This window comes from Callionymus lyra, chromosome 8, assembly GCF_982586985.1.
Source record: "Callionymus lyra chromosome 8, fCalLyr1.hap1.1, whole genome shotgun sequence".
In the NCBI taxonomy this organism is placed as follows: Eukaryota; Metazoa; Chordata; class Actinopteri; order Syngnathiformes; family Callionymidae; genus Callionymus; species Callionymus lyra.
In genome coordinates, this window is record NC_141825.1 from 5910848 (window position 1) to 5924134 (window position 13287).

At 39.8% G+C, this 13287-nt stretch overlaps 1 protein-coding gene across 2 annotated transcripts in view; it reads right to left on the reverse strand.

Annotated features, from left to right (window-relative positions):
- Positions 1-4979: 4979 nt before the first annotated feature.
- wnt7bb (wingless-type MMTV integration site family, member 7Bb) overlaps positions 4980-13287 on the reverse strand; it is a 42968-nt gene continuing 34660 nt past the window's right edge. For both annotated transcript variants that reach the window (XM_087796731.1, XM_087796730.1), the window contains exons 3-4: positions 11085-11356; positions 4980-6451 (exon numbers count right to left, since the gene is read on the reverse strand). In XM_087796731.1, coding sequence (XP_087652857.1) covers positions 5972-6451; positions 11085-11356 — 752 coding nt within the window. In that variant the 3' untranslated portion in view covers positions 4980-5971. The remainder of the gene's footprint in view (positions 6452-11084; positions 11357-13287) is intronic.

Consider the following 13287-nt stretch of genomic DNA (forward strand, 5'->3'; position numbering starts at 1 on the left):
AAACACTTCTTACTTCTGCTCTGATGCTTCGCTACAATGCTTTTCACAGCCAGGAGGACCATGAATGAAGTCGCGCTCGTCCACTGCTTCACTCCTTTAGCACAACACAGTGGATTCATGGGAGTTTTTTATTTTTCAATCATGATAAAAAAGTATCAGCCATCATAAAATATTATTTTGACAAAGAAGATAAGTAAAAAAAAAAAGTTGTCTTAGCTCAGATGGTAGATGGGTTGCTCACTGTCTGAGAGGTTGCTGGTTAAATCCCAGCTCATTAATTTCTACTCTGATTGCTCCTGATGGCAGAGCTGGCATGCTAGGTCGCAGCCTACTCCCATCAGTTTGGGATTGTGTGTGTGAATGGGGAATTTGTGACTGTTAAAGCGCTTTGTAACCCTGGTCTAGAAAGGTGCTTTACAAATAACCCTTCTTCCTCTTCTTAAATGTACATTTGTATAAATATTAACATTTTTTTTATTATACAAAATGTTAAACGTGTGAGCCATTCTATCTTAAAACTATTTTAATAAAAAAAACAGTTTAAATTTGATAATTGTTTTCATGAAGAAAAAAAAGTTGATACTTATGAGCCATCCTAGCTAAAATATAGTTTTTATAAAGAAAAAAGTCTATATTAAAATTATTTTCATAATAAAATGGTTTCAACGTTTCAGTTGCTCGATCATAGATGTATTTTTTTATAGATAAAAAGTCAAAAATTGTCAGCAATTATATCTAAATGTATTTTTTTTTGTAAAGAAAAAAGTCTAAATTAAAATTATTTTCATTAAGAATAAAATTGTTAAAAGTTTTCTATAAATATTTCGATGAAGTAAAAAAAATGTTAAAAGTTAATTATAAATATTTTCATAAAAAAAAAAAAAGAAAACGCTATTCTCATTAAATGATCATTATAATTAAAACAAATCGATATTTGTTTTTTTTCACTCAACCTCTGCATGTTTTTTGGACTGTGAGAGGAAACCGGAGTACCAGGAGTAAACCCATGCAAACAGACAACCACATCCTTCTGGCCGTGAGACAGTCTCGTCGACCCCTTCACCACCAAATACACTCACCAGCTAGACTCAATATTTGTGCTTAAACGATCATCATCAAGAGGTTTTTAGCAACAAGCTAACGGATGCTGTGTCATGTGACCTCCGCGCTGACCTCATCGTCACATTCATCACATTGTCTCTCGCTCTTTATGGCTCGACCTCGCCTGTGAAAACAAGAGCTGAGCCGAGAGGCGTACTTCCAATCCCTGACAGTCGTGTCCAGGTCCAGAACAACATTTTCCGGTTGCCACGGGAACGGATGGGACGACCATCAGAATGTTGCTAAACGTTGGTCGTAACAACGTTGATTTACTGTGACATCATCAGCAGGCGCAGGAACCTTCGGTCGCGCTGAAACATTCCGGCGGGACTGAACTCTGGCTCTGTGGCGAGGAAGAAGAACAGCGTGTACCCCCGATTACGACCAGTCGTCCTTTAGATCCCCCCGTCTCAGAACAAGATCATGAAACTCCGCAAAAGTCTTTAATCACAGACATTTTCACAGAAGCCCTGAACCTTCCGGAGCCTCTGGACCTTCTTCCTCGTCGACAGTCGATCATTTTCACAAATCTTTTTTTAAATGTATTAATATATACAATAATTAATGTCATCAGTAAATTCCCCAACAAACCTTTGCCAGCTAACTTTAGTAAATCACATTATTTAAAAATTATTAAAAGTAATTATGGACTTTAAAAAATACATTTCCTGGTCCCTGAAGTGAGTTTTCTTTGGGGGGACAATTGGAAAATAAACCGTATTTTTCGGGCTAATGGGCGCACCTTAAAATCCTTTACTTTTCTCAAAAACTGACAAATGCGCCTGATGTATAAATTCTGGTTTTACTTACTGACCTTGAATGGATTTTATGTGATACACGGTGCCCAAAACACCTTTTACATTTGTTTCTACACGTGTAGTATAGGGTTGTAACCATCGTGTAATACATGCAGTTGCGCTATATCACCACTAGAGTTCTGTCTCTAAAACCATCCTAATCGTATAACAGCAAAACTGCTCCAGTAGGTATAAGACAAAAAAATGTGTAATCTTGTAGACCCACTTGAAATAGCTATTATTGAATATTTATTTTGGACTATAAAGTGCAAATCCTAAGATTTTCTCAAAAATCGACCGTTCAACTTAAAAACCTTGTGTATTAATTATATGAGTCACCATAGTATAATTCCTAGATTCAGATTCACTGTTGTTTTACTGCAAGAGACACAGTTTTTTCCTTTTTAAATTTAGTAAAATGAAAAAAAAGAAATCATTATAAAAATAATCAAAGATAATGTGAATTTGTTATGGATTCTACTAAAGGAATTTATAAAATATCATACAGGATAGAAACCATAACAATAAATATAAATATTCAATAACTCATTTTTCACTTTAAATGCGTCAAAAATGGCTAAAATAAAAAAGACAAATAGATGACTCTATATATATTTTGATTACTCTTTAAAACGTAAATAAAAGTTTAATGATATTTAGAGACAGAAATTGTCCAAATCTTTTTTAATTTTTTTTACATTCTTTACGAGTGAAGAGAAGGAAGTTTCATGTGATTCTTGTTCTCGGTATTTTGAATCAAGAGTTTCTCTTTCACGGACTGGACGCTCGCTTCTCTTCTCTCAACTCGTGGTTTCACTTCCACGTCACCCTGACGACATCCCATCCATCTTGAACACGACGACACTTCTGGCTTCGGGTTTAGAACGAGAGGCGCTCGCTTCCCGTCAGTCCATTTGCATGAAACTCTCGCTCCCTTGAAAAAAAAACTCTCCTTCAGTTCGTGAAGGAAAGTTCATTGTTTGAATGTCGAGCTGAAGATTTGCTCGTCAAGTTTGGATTGTTGGAGTCAAGTGAGCTGAAACACGTTGTTGGACGTCAGCTACACTCATGTGTGGAAGTCAAGGTTGGATAAATACTTGTATGATGTCAATAAACCTCTTTTTAGAAAAAAAAAGTATATTGTATAAATTAACAATTGTTTTTTAAAGATGAAAATATATAAATTCCCCACTTCCTATTTTATTTTGAAAGTACACATCCCCATCCTAGTCTCTTTATACTCACAGTTAAATCTCTTTTAAGAATATTTGTGTCTTGTTTTTTCTACTGATTTGCCCGTTTTGCAAATTCTGGACTCTTGACTTTTGACATTGGACCATTTTTCGGACCGAGCTCGTCCTATTTATGTTGTTTTTTACCTTTATTCTGTAATTCTTGCTAGTTCCTTCCTTCGGAACATGGATCTCCTTCATTTTTTTCTGAGTCGTCACAAATGATTTAATATTGTCTTCTATATTTTGTTTAAAATATATATACTGTAGGGTCAGAAAATGATTTAATTTGGTGCAAAAAAAAGTACAAACTAATGATTTCTGGTTATTCCGGTACAATGGAGTCACTCACACCTTTAGCCAGGTTTAACAAACTACAGTCGGAATTGCCACAATATTGCGATCAAATCCATTTTTGGATCAAAAGCGTTCTAAAGACAGAGTAAGTTGGCATGACATTACACTAGCCTGTATCACTAGAAAACTAATATTTGATAAGTTCCCTAACCTTTACATTATTTTTTTCAGTTTCTGCTTCTATTTCCCGTCTTTCCAGTCTCAGTCATGACGGTCCGACCACCCACGACCGACGTCCGGAATCACCCCGGAAAAACAACGTTGGCGCTTTTCACTCCGAGACAAAACCCTCTCTGGCTCGTTGACTAATCACATTTTACACGCTTGCAGGGGATTTATCCGACGGAGGTGGGGGATCGGGCGAGGTGGGGGCACTGACGTTTAATTTAAATGGAAATAAAACCATTTTCCACCCATCCCGCTTCTCTTCCTCTCTCCCGCTCGCCTCTCTGGGCCTGATCAAATCTCCACAGATGGAGCGAAGACGCTCGTTTCCATGCTGCGATAGATAATTGACTTCTGTTCCATGCGTGCCACAATCAAGACCCGCGACCACAGCATGTAACCCACATGTGCCGGCTCCAAAGTCCAATGTCAGAGTCTGATTTATTTATTTTTCAATGACTTTGAATCGTTAAAAGGTCTTTTTCTTATTTTCAGAAATGTTGGAACACTGACTTCCACACACACAAAAAAATGACTGTGGGTTTAAATTATTGTTATTTTTATGAAAGTGTTCACTTTAATACACATTTCATTTTAACTCACAACGACTTTCCCACATTTATACAGCTATTAATTTAAAAAATCAACTGCTTTTCAGTCCATTTTAAACTTAACTTAAAAACAAGTGGAACAAATTGCTTAAAATACCCTTGATGCCTATTTAAAGGCAATAAATGAAATATTTAGTCACAAAAATGTAACATTTTGTTCAGTCGTAGTCTGTACAGTTTTTTTTAAAACAAGTTGCCCATTCGAAATGAATGGCTAATAATATGTCAATCCTCTTAACTCCCATTTGTCCCGCCTGCCGGCTCCCTCTTTATGTGCTCTGTAAAGGAACACCTACCCCACCTTTAAGAGGAAGATTCATTAAGTCCCTGTTTGTGTCTCCAGTATTTTTAGAGAAATTCAGGTTGTTTTATTCATTAGCTACTAGTTACAAAGGTTAGGATAGTTGTCACCACAATCCCATAACCCTAACCCTAGCTCTAACCATAACTCTAACCCTTACCTAAACCCTACCCCTACCCCTTAACCATACCCCTACACCTACCCCTACCGCTACCCCTAACCCTGATCCTAACCCTAACCCTAACCCTAATCCTAACCCTAATCCTAACCCTAACCCTAACCCTAACCCTAACCCTGACCCTAACCCTAACCCCTCAAATGAAAACCCAACATTTAAAAAATCATGCACCAATAAAAAATGTCATTCAAAGTCCCGTTTATAAAAAACAAATATTGTGTGCACAGACGACAGAAATTGTTTGAGTCATTTCTTATCTTTTATTTCGTGGCACTGGGTCATCATTTTCATGACAGTCGGACTTGTGTCCCATCATTTCAATTTTCGACTTCAAAATGACACTTTCTCTGAAATAAACCGACAAGTGGGAAGTTCATGTAGCTCGTTTGACTGAATAGAAAATATCAGTGCAGCACTCGTAACACGTCCAGCAACGTTTCATGTTAAACCACAGGAGAGAAAAATAGGGGGATGGGGTTGGGGGGGTGACCGCCGACCAAGCAGGTGTTTTGGTGAAAGTGACTTTGCTAAGATTACTAAAAACAATCTAAGCTACGCTCAAGTAGACTCGACTCAGCGGAACGTCGTCGGAACACCAGCATAAACGATGTCTTTTAAGGTAGGGGGAGGGTCTAATAGACACAAATATGCAGTCAAAGTTTCTAAAGTTCTTTTCACTTAGTACAAAAAAAAACATCTCTACCCGTTAGTGCTTGGTTTTTAGATACTATTACATAAATAAACAATTTATCTTCAGTGTTCAGAACAGACAGTTCCAGTGTGACTGGAAAACTAACATACTCCACCATATTCCAGTTGGCAGCAGAGGGTTTAAGAGTCCTCCGCTCAGTTTTTGGTGCACCTCAACACACCTTATTGTTTTTTTATTTCTTTGTGTTGACGAAAACTCTGCGCAGAAGTCGCTCGAGTTGTTCCCCTTCAGAGAGCACCCGGCGAACCCTGTCGTCCGCTGCTGTCCCGGTCCACTCCCCGTGTCTCCAGGCAGCGATTAAAATCCCAGAGTGCAGCAGCACAGTTTTGGTCACAGGCTCGTCGACGTGAGCGCAGTCTCTTCGTGACGCTTCTACTGATACTTTAAGATAGAATCTGTTGTGCAAAACGATGCCATGAAGAGCTGATAGCGAAAAAATGTCATCCTCCTCCTCGCGCCCGTACTCCTTCAGCTAGTCCTCGGCACTTCCTCGCTTCCCGACAGTGAAGTCCCGTCGTTATTTGCAGGTAAACACCTCCGTCCTCTCGCTGCATGTGTTGCACTTAACAAAGCAGCACCACTGGAATTTACAGTTGCATTGCCACACTTTGGTATACTGGTGCGTGTTGTAGCCCCGCCCACAGCACATGAGGTCGCAACCGTCCGTGTGCAGCGAGGTGCGGTTGCACAGGCGTCCCTGCGTGCCCACGCTCCCCGTGGCCGCGTCCTCCTCGCAGTAGTTGGGCGACCTCTCGATATAGACAAGGTCCATCTCCATGGGCTTGCGGTAGCCCTGAGTCTGCTTCACCTTCAGGTGGGTGGGCTGCCGGAGCCTGCTCGCCCGGACCACCTCTACGTGCACGGCCTCGTTGTACTTGTCCTTGAGTACGTAGCCGATTTCACGGAACTTTGGGAGAGTAGTCCAACAGGTCTTTGTGGTGCAGGAGCCCGAGACGCCGTGACATTTGCACTCCAGCTTCATCCTTTCTTCTAAGACCTGCAGGTGGAATAGAAAAAGTGTTTATAGACTCAGATGTGACAATATTGATTAAAGTTATTTCAGCGAGTCAACTGGACTTTGTAGTTCTTGGAAGACTTTCTACAACCCTCACCAGACCTAGCACCTTGATGCGTCTCTACAACCCTCAACAGGCCTTACACCCTAATGAGTCTCTACAACCCTCACCAGACCTAGCACCTTGATGCGTCTCTACAACCCTCAACAGGCCTTACACCCTAATGAGTCTCTACAACCTTCACCAGGCCTAGCACCTTGATGGGTTTTAGCCCACACACTGATCAGTCCAATTGACTCGCTTTGGAATGACATGGATAACCATGACCCGTAGAAGAGAGAACCTAAACAGACAGATAATGTTTATTTATGCTCTCAAAATTGGTTAAGGTCGAGGACTTGCTCAAGGGAAATGACAAAAGAAGAAATAAAGAACATTGCGGCAGAAGAGAAAATCAATAACTGTGTATTTTGGTTCTAAAGTTTGGTTAAATCTGGTCAAATATTATTATATAAGGTTAAAGGATTCAAGAAGAGTTTTGAAATCCACTTAAAACTTATATTTTAATGGGTTCGTCGACAGATAAAGGAGAGCAAGAAGTCTAAACTGATCCGTCTGTTTTTATTTTGAGAAATTGAAACTGTAACATCTTCAACTTCATCTATTTTCCAGAAAAGGCTACAAGTCAGTGTTGCTCAAATTGACGTGCCTGTAACGGTCTTGACGTGACTCCCTTAACTCAATAGGGAGCCCCCCGACTCCAACCATGCCTTCTTTTTTTTTTTTCTTCATGGTTGTATCAGATATAAATTTGGTTGGTTTTCCACAGCAGCATTTTCCTGGCCCGCGGCCTTGCCAAGCAGCACAAGTCATCATTTCTATCTGACACGAGGTACACGAGCTGTTCGCTATCTGTCTGTCTTGTTCGTGTGGTCACAGTTTCCTTCCAGAAAAAGAAGGGGAAAAAAAATTCCCAACTTTAAAAAAAAAGAAAGCAGAGGTCAACTGTCAATCTGGTCTTGGATGTTGATTTACGTGGAGGATTCCCAAAAAAATGCAAAGCGCGGAAACCACCAGGACAGCCCTGCCTGGAGTTCCTGACAAATGGATGGAAACCTTTAGTTAAACAGCATCAATCAAACTCTCTGATCTGATGCTAGTTAGCAAAAGATTCTGATCACTTGTCAAAAGGATATCACTCCTATGTATTATTGACGGGGAGACCAGATTCCCACAGAAAATCACTGCTTTTGTTGATCCAAGGAGATTCTGCCAGTGAATTCTCTTTTGGGTAGTTTTTGTGTTCCTCGCTGTTTTGGTTATTCCAGAAATTGATTCTTAAGCCTGATAACTCGGCTGTAAACCAGAGTTGATATTTTGAACATTCTGCGGCTCAATGAAACACTCTTTTTCAGGGTTTATGTTTATATCGTGTGGTGTCCCACAGGGGTCGTACCCCGGCGCCAGCGATTTTCTTAATAAAAACACAGAAATTTCTGTATTTTCAGAATTTAATATGTTTTAAATTTTGTTTTAAGAGCCTCAGACTTACATGAACGAGAAAGTCCGGGAAACATTTTCAAAAGTAGACTCAATGAATTGAGAAATAGACTTTCAGGGAATATAATAATAATGAATAATCAGGCTAGTTATTTTATTTAATGCTTTTACTTGAACAAAGAAAATCAGGGAAAAGCACGAATAAAAATGTCTTAAGATGTTTCTTGAAGGAGTCAGTAGATCATCAAACACAGAGATCATTCCAAAGCTTAGGAGCAACAGTCTGGAAGGATTTCTCTCCTCTGGTCCTGAAGCGTGTTCAGGAACCATCAGTAGATTCTGATCCACAGACCTAAGAGCCCGAGCTGGGGTGTAAGGCTGGATCAGATCACTGATGGAAGGTCTGACCATGAATATATCTGAAAGTAAGAACCAGAATTTTAAAATTTATCCTGAAAGAAACCGGCAGCCAGTCAAGAGTTTTAAGGATCAGAAAAATGTGAGTTCTTCTACTAGAGCAGGTCAGAATTCTGGCTGCAGAGTTTTGTATTAACTGCAGGCGAGACAGATCCTTCTTAAAAATAAACTGTTACAATAGTTAAATAAAGGTGTAAGATCAAGTTATTCCCGCTAAACAGTACGACTCAAAGAATACGCAAAAGACTTGGGAAATCAGTACTTGGTGAACTAGGATATTCAAAGCAGACTTGGCAGCAGCGCCGTGTTGTATCACGAAGCTTCATTCTTCTTTTACAAGCCCACTAGATGGCGCTCTTTTCCATAATCTGTTTATATTCTAAAATCACATAATTTTTTTCAATTGAGGGCGCCACCTATTGATTTTTTAAAAGAATACGACGCCGCTTCATGAAGCTTCATCAACACATCAATACTTAGATAGTCCAATGAAGAGCTGATCCTTTTTTCACCTCAAATCTTTTTGGACAAGTTTATACTTTTCAGAATAAATCTGGTCGACACTGAATTCTCTTCTGACAGCTAACGGTCATTCGAGACTATCTTAGATTTAGATAAAACACAAACTGTCCGTCACTGACAGTGAAAAAACCGAGTCGCTGGAATGCAAAGTTGAGAACAGCTTTTTATTCTGTTGCATGTTCTCTGGGATCTCTTGTCTTTTCCAACTTCTTCTGCCTCCTGCTCTCCAGTTTCCAAACCCCAGTGGGAACTGCGGCGGTGCCAAGTCCAACGCTGGCATCCAGCACGGATCCAGTCTGCTGTGTTAACACCGGCTTTGTCGACGCGCTTTCACACCCTGAATAGACACGCTGGAATGGCGGTGACATGTTGTTGTATTGTGCAGGGAGGTGCAATTATATCCTGTTCCTGACTTTAAATTAGGCAAAAGAACTGCGACGCCACCATGGCTCTCGTCCATCTGGCCTCCAGCACCAAGTCCCGGATTTCCCGCTGGACTCAGGCTGAGGTATTGATCCCATGTGTTTTCATTAATAGAAGAAAAAAAATCACACTAACAACAGACAGTCTTGGGTGGACCCATGTCCTTGTAAACCATGGAGCTAGTAAGTCTCACTTCTCATCCGTCTTTAACATTTTTACTCCACCTAATGTCTTTCATCTTCACGTGTCCTGACCATCTGGCGTACCTTAACTTTGGGTACTTAAATTTTTCTTTCTGCAGAGCGAGGGGGGTCTAGAATTAGTGCAAGGTCTAAATGGTGGATACAATAGGCGAAATTGTAACTTTATTTAATGGTCAACCTTCAGGGAGGGTCTAAAGTAAGCGGAAGTTCCAAATAGTGGATCAAAGAGGCAGAATTGTAACTTTATTTAATGTTCAACCTTCAGGGAGGGTCTAAAGTGAGTGGAAGGTCTAAACTGTGAGAAGGTGAGAACTTGTACCTTTATTTAATGGTAAATCTGTCGGGGGAGGGTCTTAGGTAAGTGGAAGGTCCACATGGCAGATCAAAGAGGCAAAATTGTCCCTTTATGTAATGGTCAACATTCAGGGAGGGTCTAATGTTAGTGGAATGTATTAATGGAGGATAAAAGAGGCAATATTGTCATTTTTTTAATGGTTAACCTTCAGGGAAGGTCTAAAGGGAGTGGAAGGTCTAAATGGTGGATCAAGAAGGTGAATTGTAACTTCATTTGATGTTAACCCTTCGGTGGGGGGGGTTTAAAGTAATTTGAAGATCTAAATGGTAATGAAAGAGGCAGATTTGTAACTTTAACTAATGGTTAATCTGTTGGGGGTTCTACAGCAAGTGGAAGCTGAAAATGGTGTTTCGAATAGGCACAATTGTAAGGTTATCTAATAGTTAATCTGTTGGGGGGGGTCTAAAGTAATTTTAAGGTCCAACTGGTGGATTAAAAAGGCAAAACTTTAAGTTTATCTAATGTATAAAAAAAAAAGTATCTGGATCCATCAGATCCTTCAGGGGATCTATCAGCTGGCTGAGTTTTTATTCTTCCCTTATTTGTCGGTGACGTTTCTCTCTTTGCAAACCTAAACTTGTCACCAATATCTATTGCAACAGTTTGTAACAGCATAACATTGTTTCTACTTCAAATGTACTTGTTAAGCACTTTTGTGTCACACTGACTTCAACCTGACAGCATTTTTCCACAGCAAGTCCTCAGAGCTGTTTCAGATGAGCTGGACCACAACTTGGCGTCGAGTCACGACAAGAATGTTTCTTTACCTTCTGGTGAGAAACAAATCTCATTGTTGTGTCATCAGACTTTGCGGTGAAGTTCTGAACGTTGTTTCAAAAGTCCCAACTCATAAAAGTAGGTCAATCATCTGGGGGTCTAAAGTAAGTGGAAGGTTCAAGTGATGAACCAAAGATGCAAAATGGTAACTTTATCTTATGTTAAATAATGATCGCTAACAAACTCAGCCAAAAGGATGAGTTCACTGGGAGGGAGTGAGAAAAGAAAGTTGCAGAACTCTCAGCACAAAAGAGGCGAAAAAAAAGTGACAAATTCTTCAAAATATTTCTAGATCCAGATGGTAATACAAAAAACCACCATGATCAACATCTGCTGTCATTTTATCTGTCGTTAAGTTATGTTTCTAACAGACCGGTGAACACAGACGACCACATGAAGCCAATCATTTCAAGTTACCTTTCTTCCTGCCTCGTTGTTGTGCAGGTTCATGAGCCGCCGCGGCGTCTTTTTAATCTCGCGAGCGTCCACGAAGCGGCGCGAGAACTCGATGCCGTACTTGATGTCGGCCGAGCACCCGCCCCACTTCCAGCCTTCCTCCTGGTTGTAGTAGCCCTGCTTCTCCCGGTCGCAGCCGCACTGGCTGAGGTTGCCCTGGCTGCACGCCGCCGTGATGGCGTGGGCGACCCCTGCTGCCGTGATGGCGTACGTGAACGCAGCTTCCCGACTGCCTGGAGGAGAGAGGAGAGACGTCAGGTGGAGGGGAGGCCCGAGAGAGAGACACAGACCGAGAGCTGCTTATCAGAGGCGGCTCGGATAAGACGACTCTCCTGGAAATATTTCTGACAACACACTCCTCTCAGCTCAAGAGGGAGCGACACAGCTGGTGCAGGTGCTGTCCAAAGTGCTGAATTCTTTAGAAAAAACAAGCACCTTTTCCACTTCTGCAGGAGTCATGTGACCAGTGCGGAAAAATTCAGCACCTTTTACTGGAGTCTTCCTGCAAGAGTTTGAGAGCGACGGCTCAGAAGGGATTTATGTTTTCTGGAGTTGAAATTATGGGATGTATCATCAGAGTGAATTATCAACTATTTTTATTCAGAAAAAACTTTATGAAGAGACTTATACATTTTTACAAACCTAATTTGTATTTTTCAGTTGCCACTCTAGGTTATTCCCAGCTTTTCTTTTTCTCTTGTATATTCTTTTATTTCTTTTTTTTAACCACGATGCATTTTCTTTTTTTTAAATAATGATTCAAAATAATAAAATGTGCAAATTTGAACCTCGTTTAAAGCTACATTTTTATTTCTGCTTAAACTTGTATTCACTTTATTTTGGTTTCTAACGATAATAATTGAAAATATAAGCCTATTTACTGGTACTTTTAAGATATTTACCAAAAAATTGAGACGAAAAAATTACATCTGAGAAACAAAAATAAATCGACAAAAACCACAACCACAAAGTACTTTGTTTGCATTCAACACAATAAATATACCCATTAATAAAGCTTCAAAGGATATTTAACCCGGTACCTCCAGTAAATGTGATCTTTTCCTCGTAACATATTCCAAAAAAGGTTGTACATACTTTCAAAAATACTTCTTTTAATCCTTCCACAAGATATTTTAATTTGGAAACATATGAGTCATCACTCGCTCCAGTGGTCCAACCAGATAAATGGCTTCATATAACTCAATTGAAATATATTAATATCTGTTAATAGAATAAAAAAGTTATATTGACCTGAAGCTGTACAAACACTGTAAAATAAATATATGTACAAACAGATCACAAGTTAAGAGAATAGTTAAAAAATCCTTCAAAAAAATCCATAGATTCAGATTGCAAGTTAACAAATAGATTATAATACAAATGTACTTCTGACATAAATTACACATTTTTAAATAATAATAAATCTAACCTTTTAAAGCAAAATAAAATAAAATAAACAAAAAGGTAAAACAGCTTCACATGAATTAATTATAACATATAAATAAATGTACTGTAAATAAAAGTTATTTGTACTGCCTTTTTTATGTTTGTTTTTTTCAAAATAATAGGGAGATCTGGGTCTCTTTGCCTTGACTGCTGCCCCTGTGATGTTAGATAAACATTTGCAAATGAATGTGTGTACGAAAAAGCGCCTCAACTTGCTTCTCCAACAGGAGGATTGATAACTTTTTTAAGGTTCAGTTTGTGCCGGGTGGGCGACCCCGGACCGAGGCCGTGATGTAAGAGGCATCTGAAACAGACTCGCCCTCTCCCTTCATCCGGCAGTAAAATGGCATCACACCCCCCCACTCACCCCGGGACACAAACGTCTTCTTCACGTCGTGTTGTGTAACTGTTGCATTTCACCTCTGAGGCCACAAAAAAAAAAAAAAAACTGCAACACGATGGATTCAAGAGCGGACGATAATTACGCCGACTTATTTAGTCTGATGTCAAAGGTGCGGTGGTTGTTCTGCAGATGATTCCACGATGTGAAATATAATAACGTGTTTCGGACAGAGCGAGGGAGGTTTCGGAGTTTGAAACACCACATTTTTGGAAAAACAAGCCACTGTCTTGTCCTGCAGACGCAGAAATAAAATCCCATAACTGAGAAACCGGACAGCTGCTTACATCTGCAGCCGCAAAGAATAACAGCTTTGGA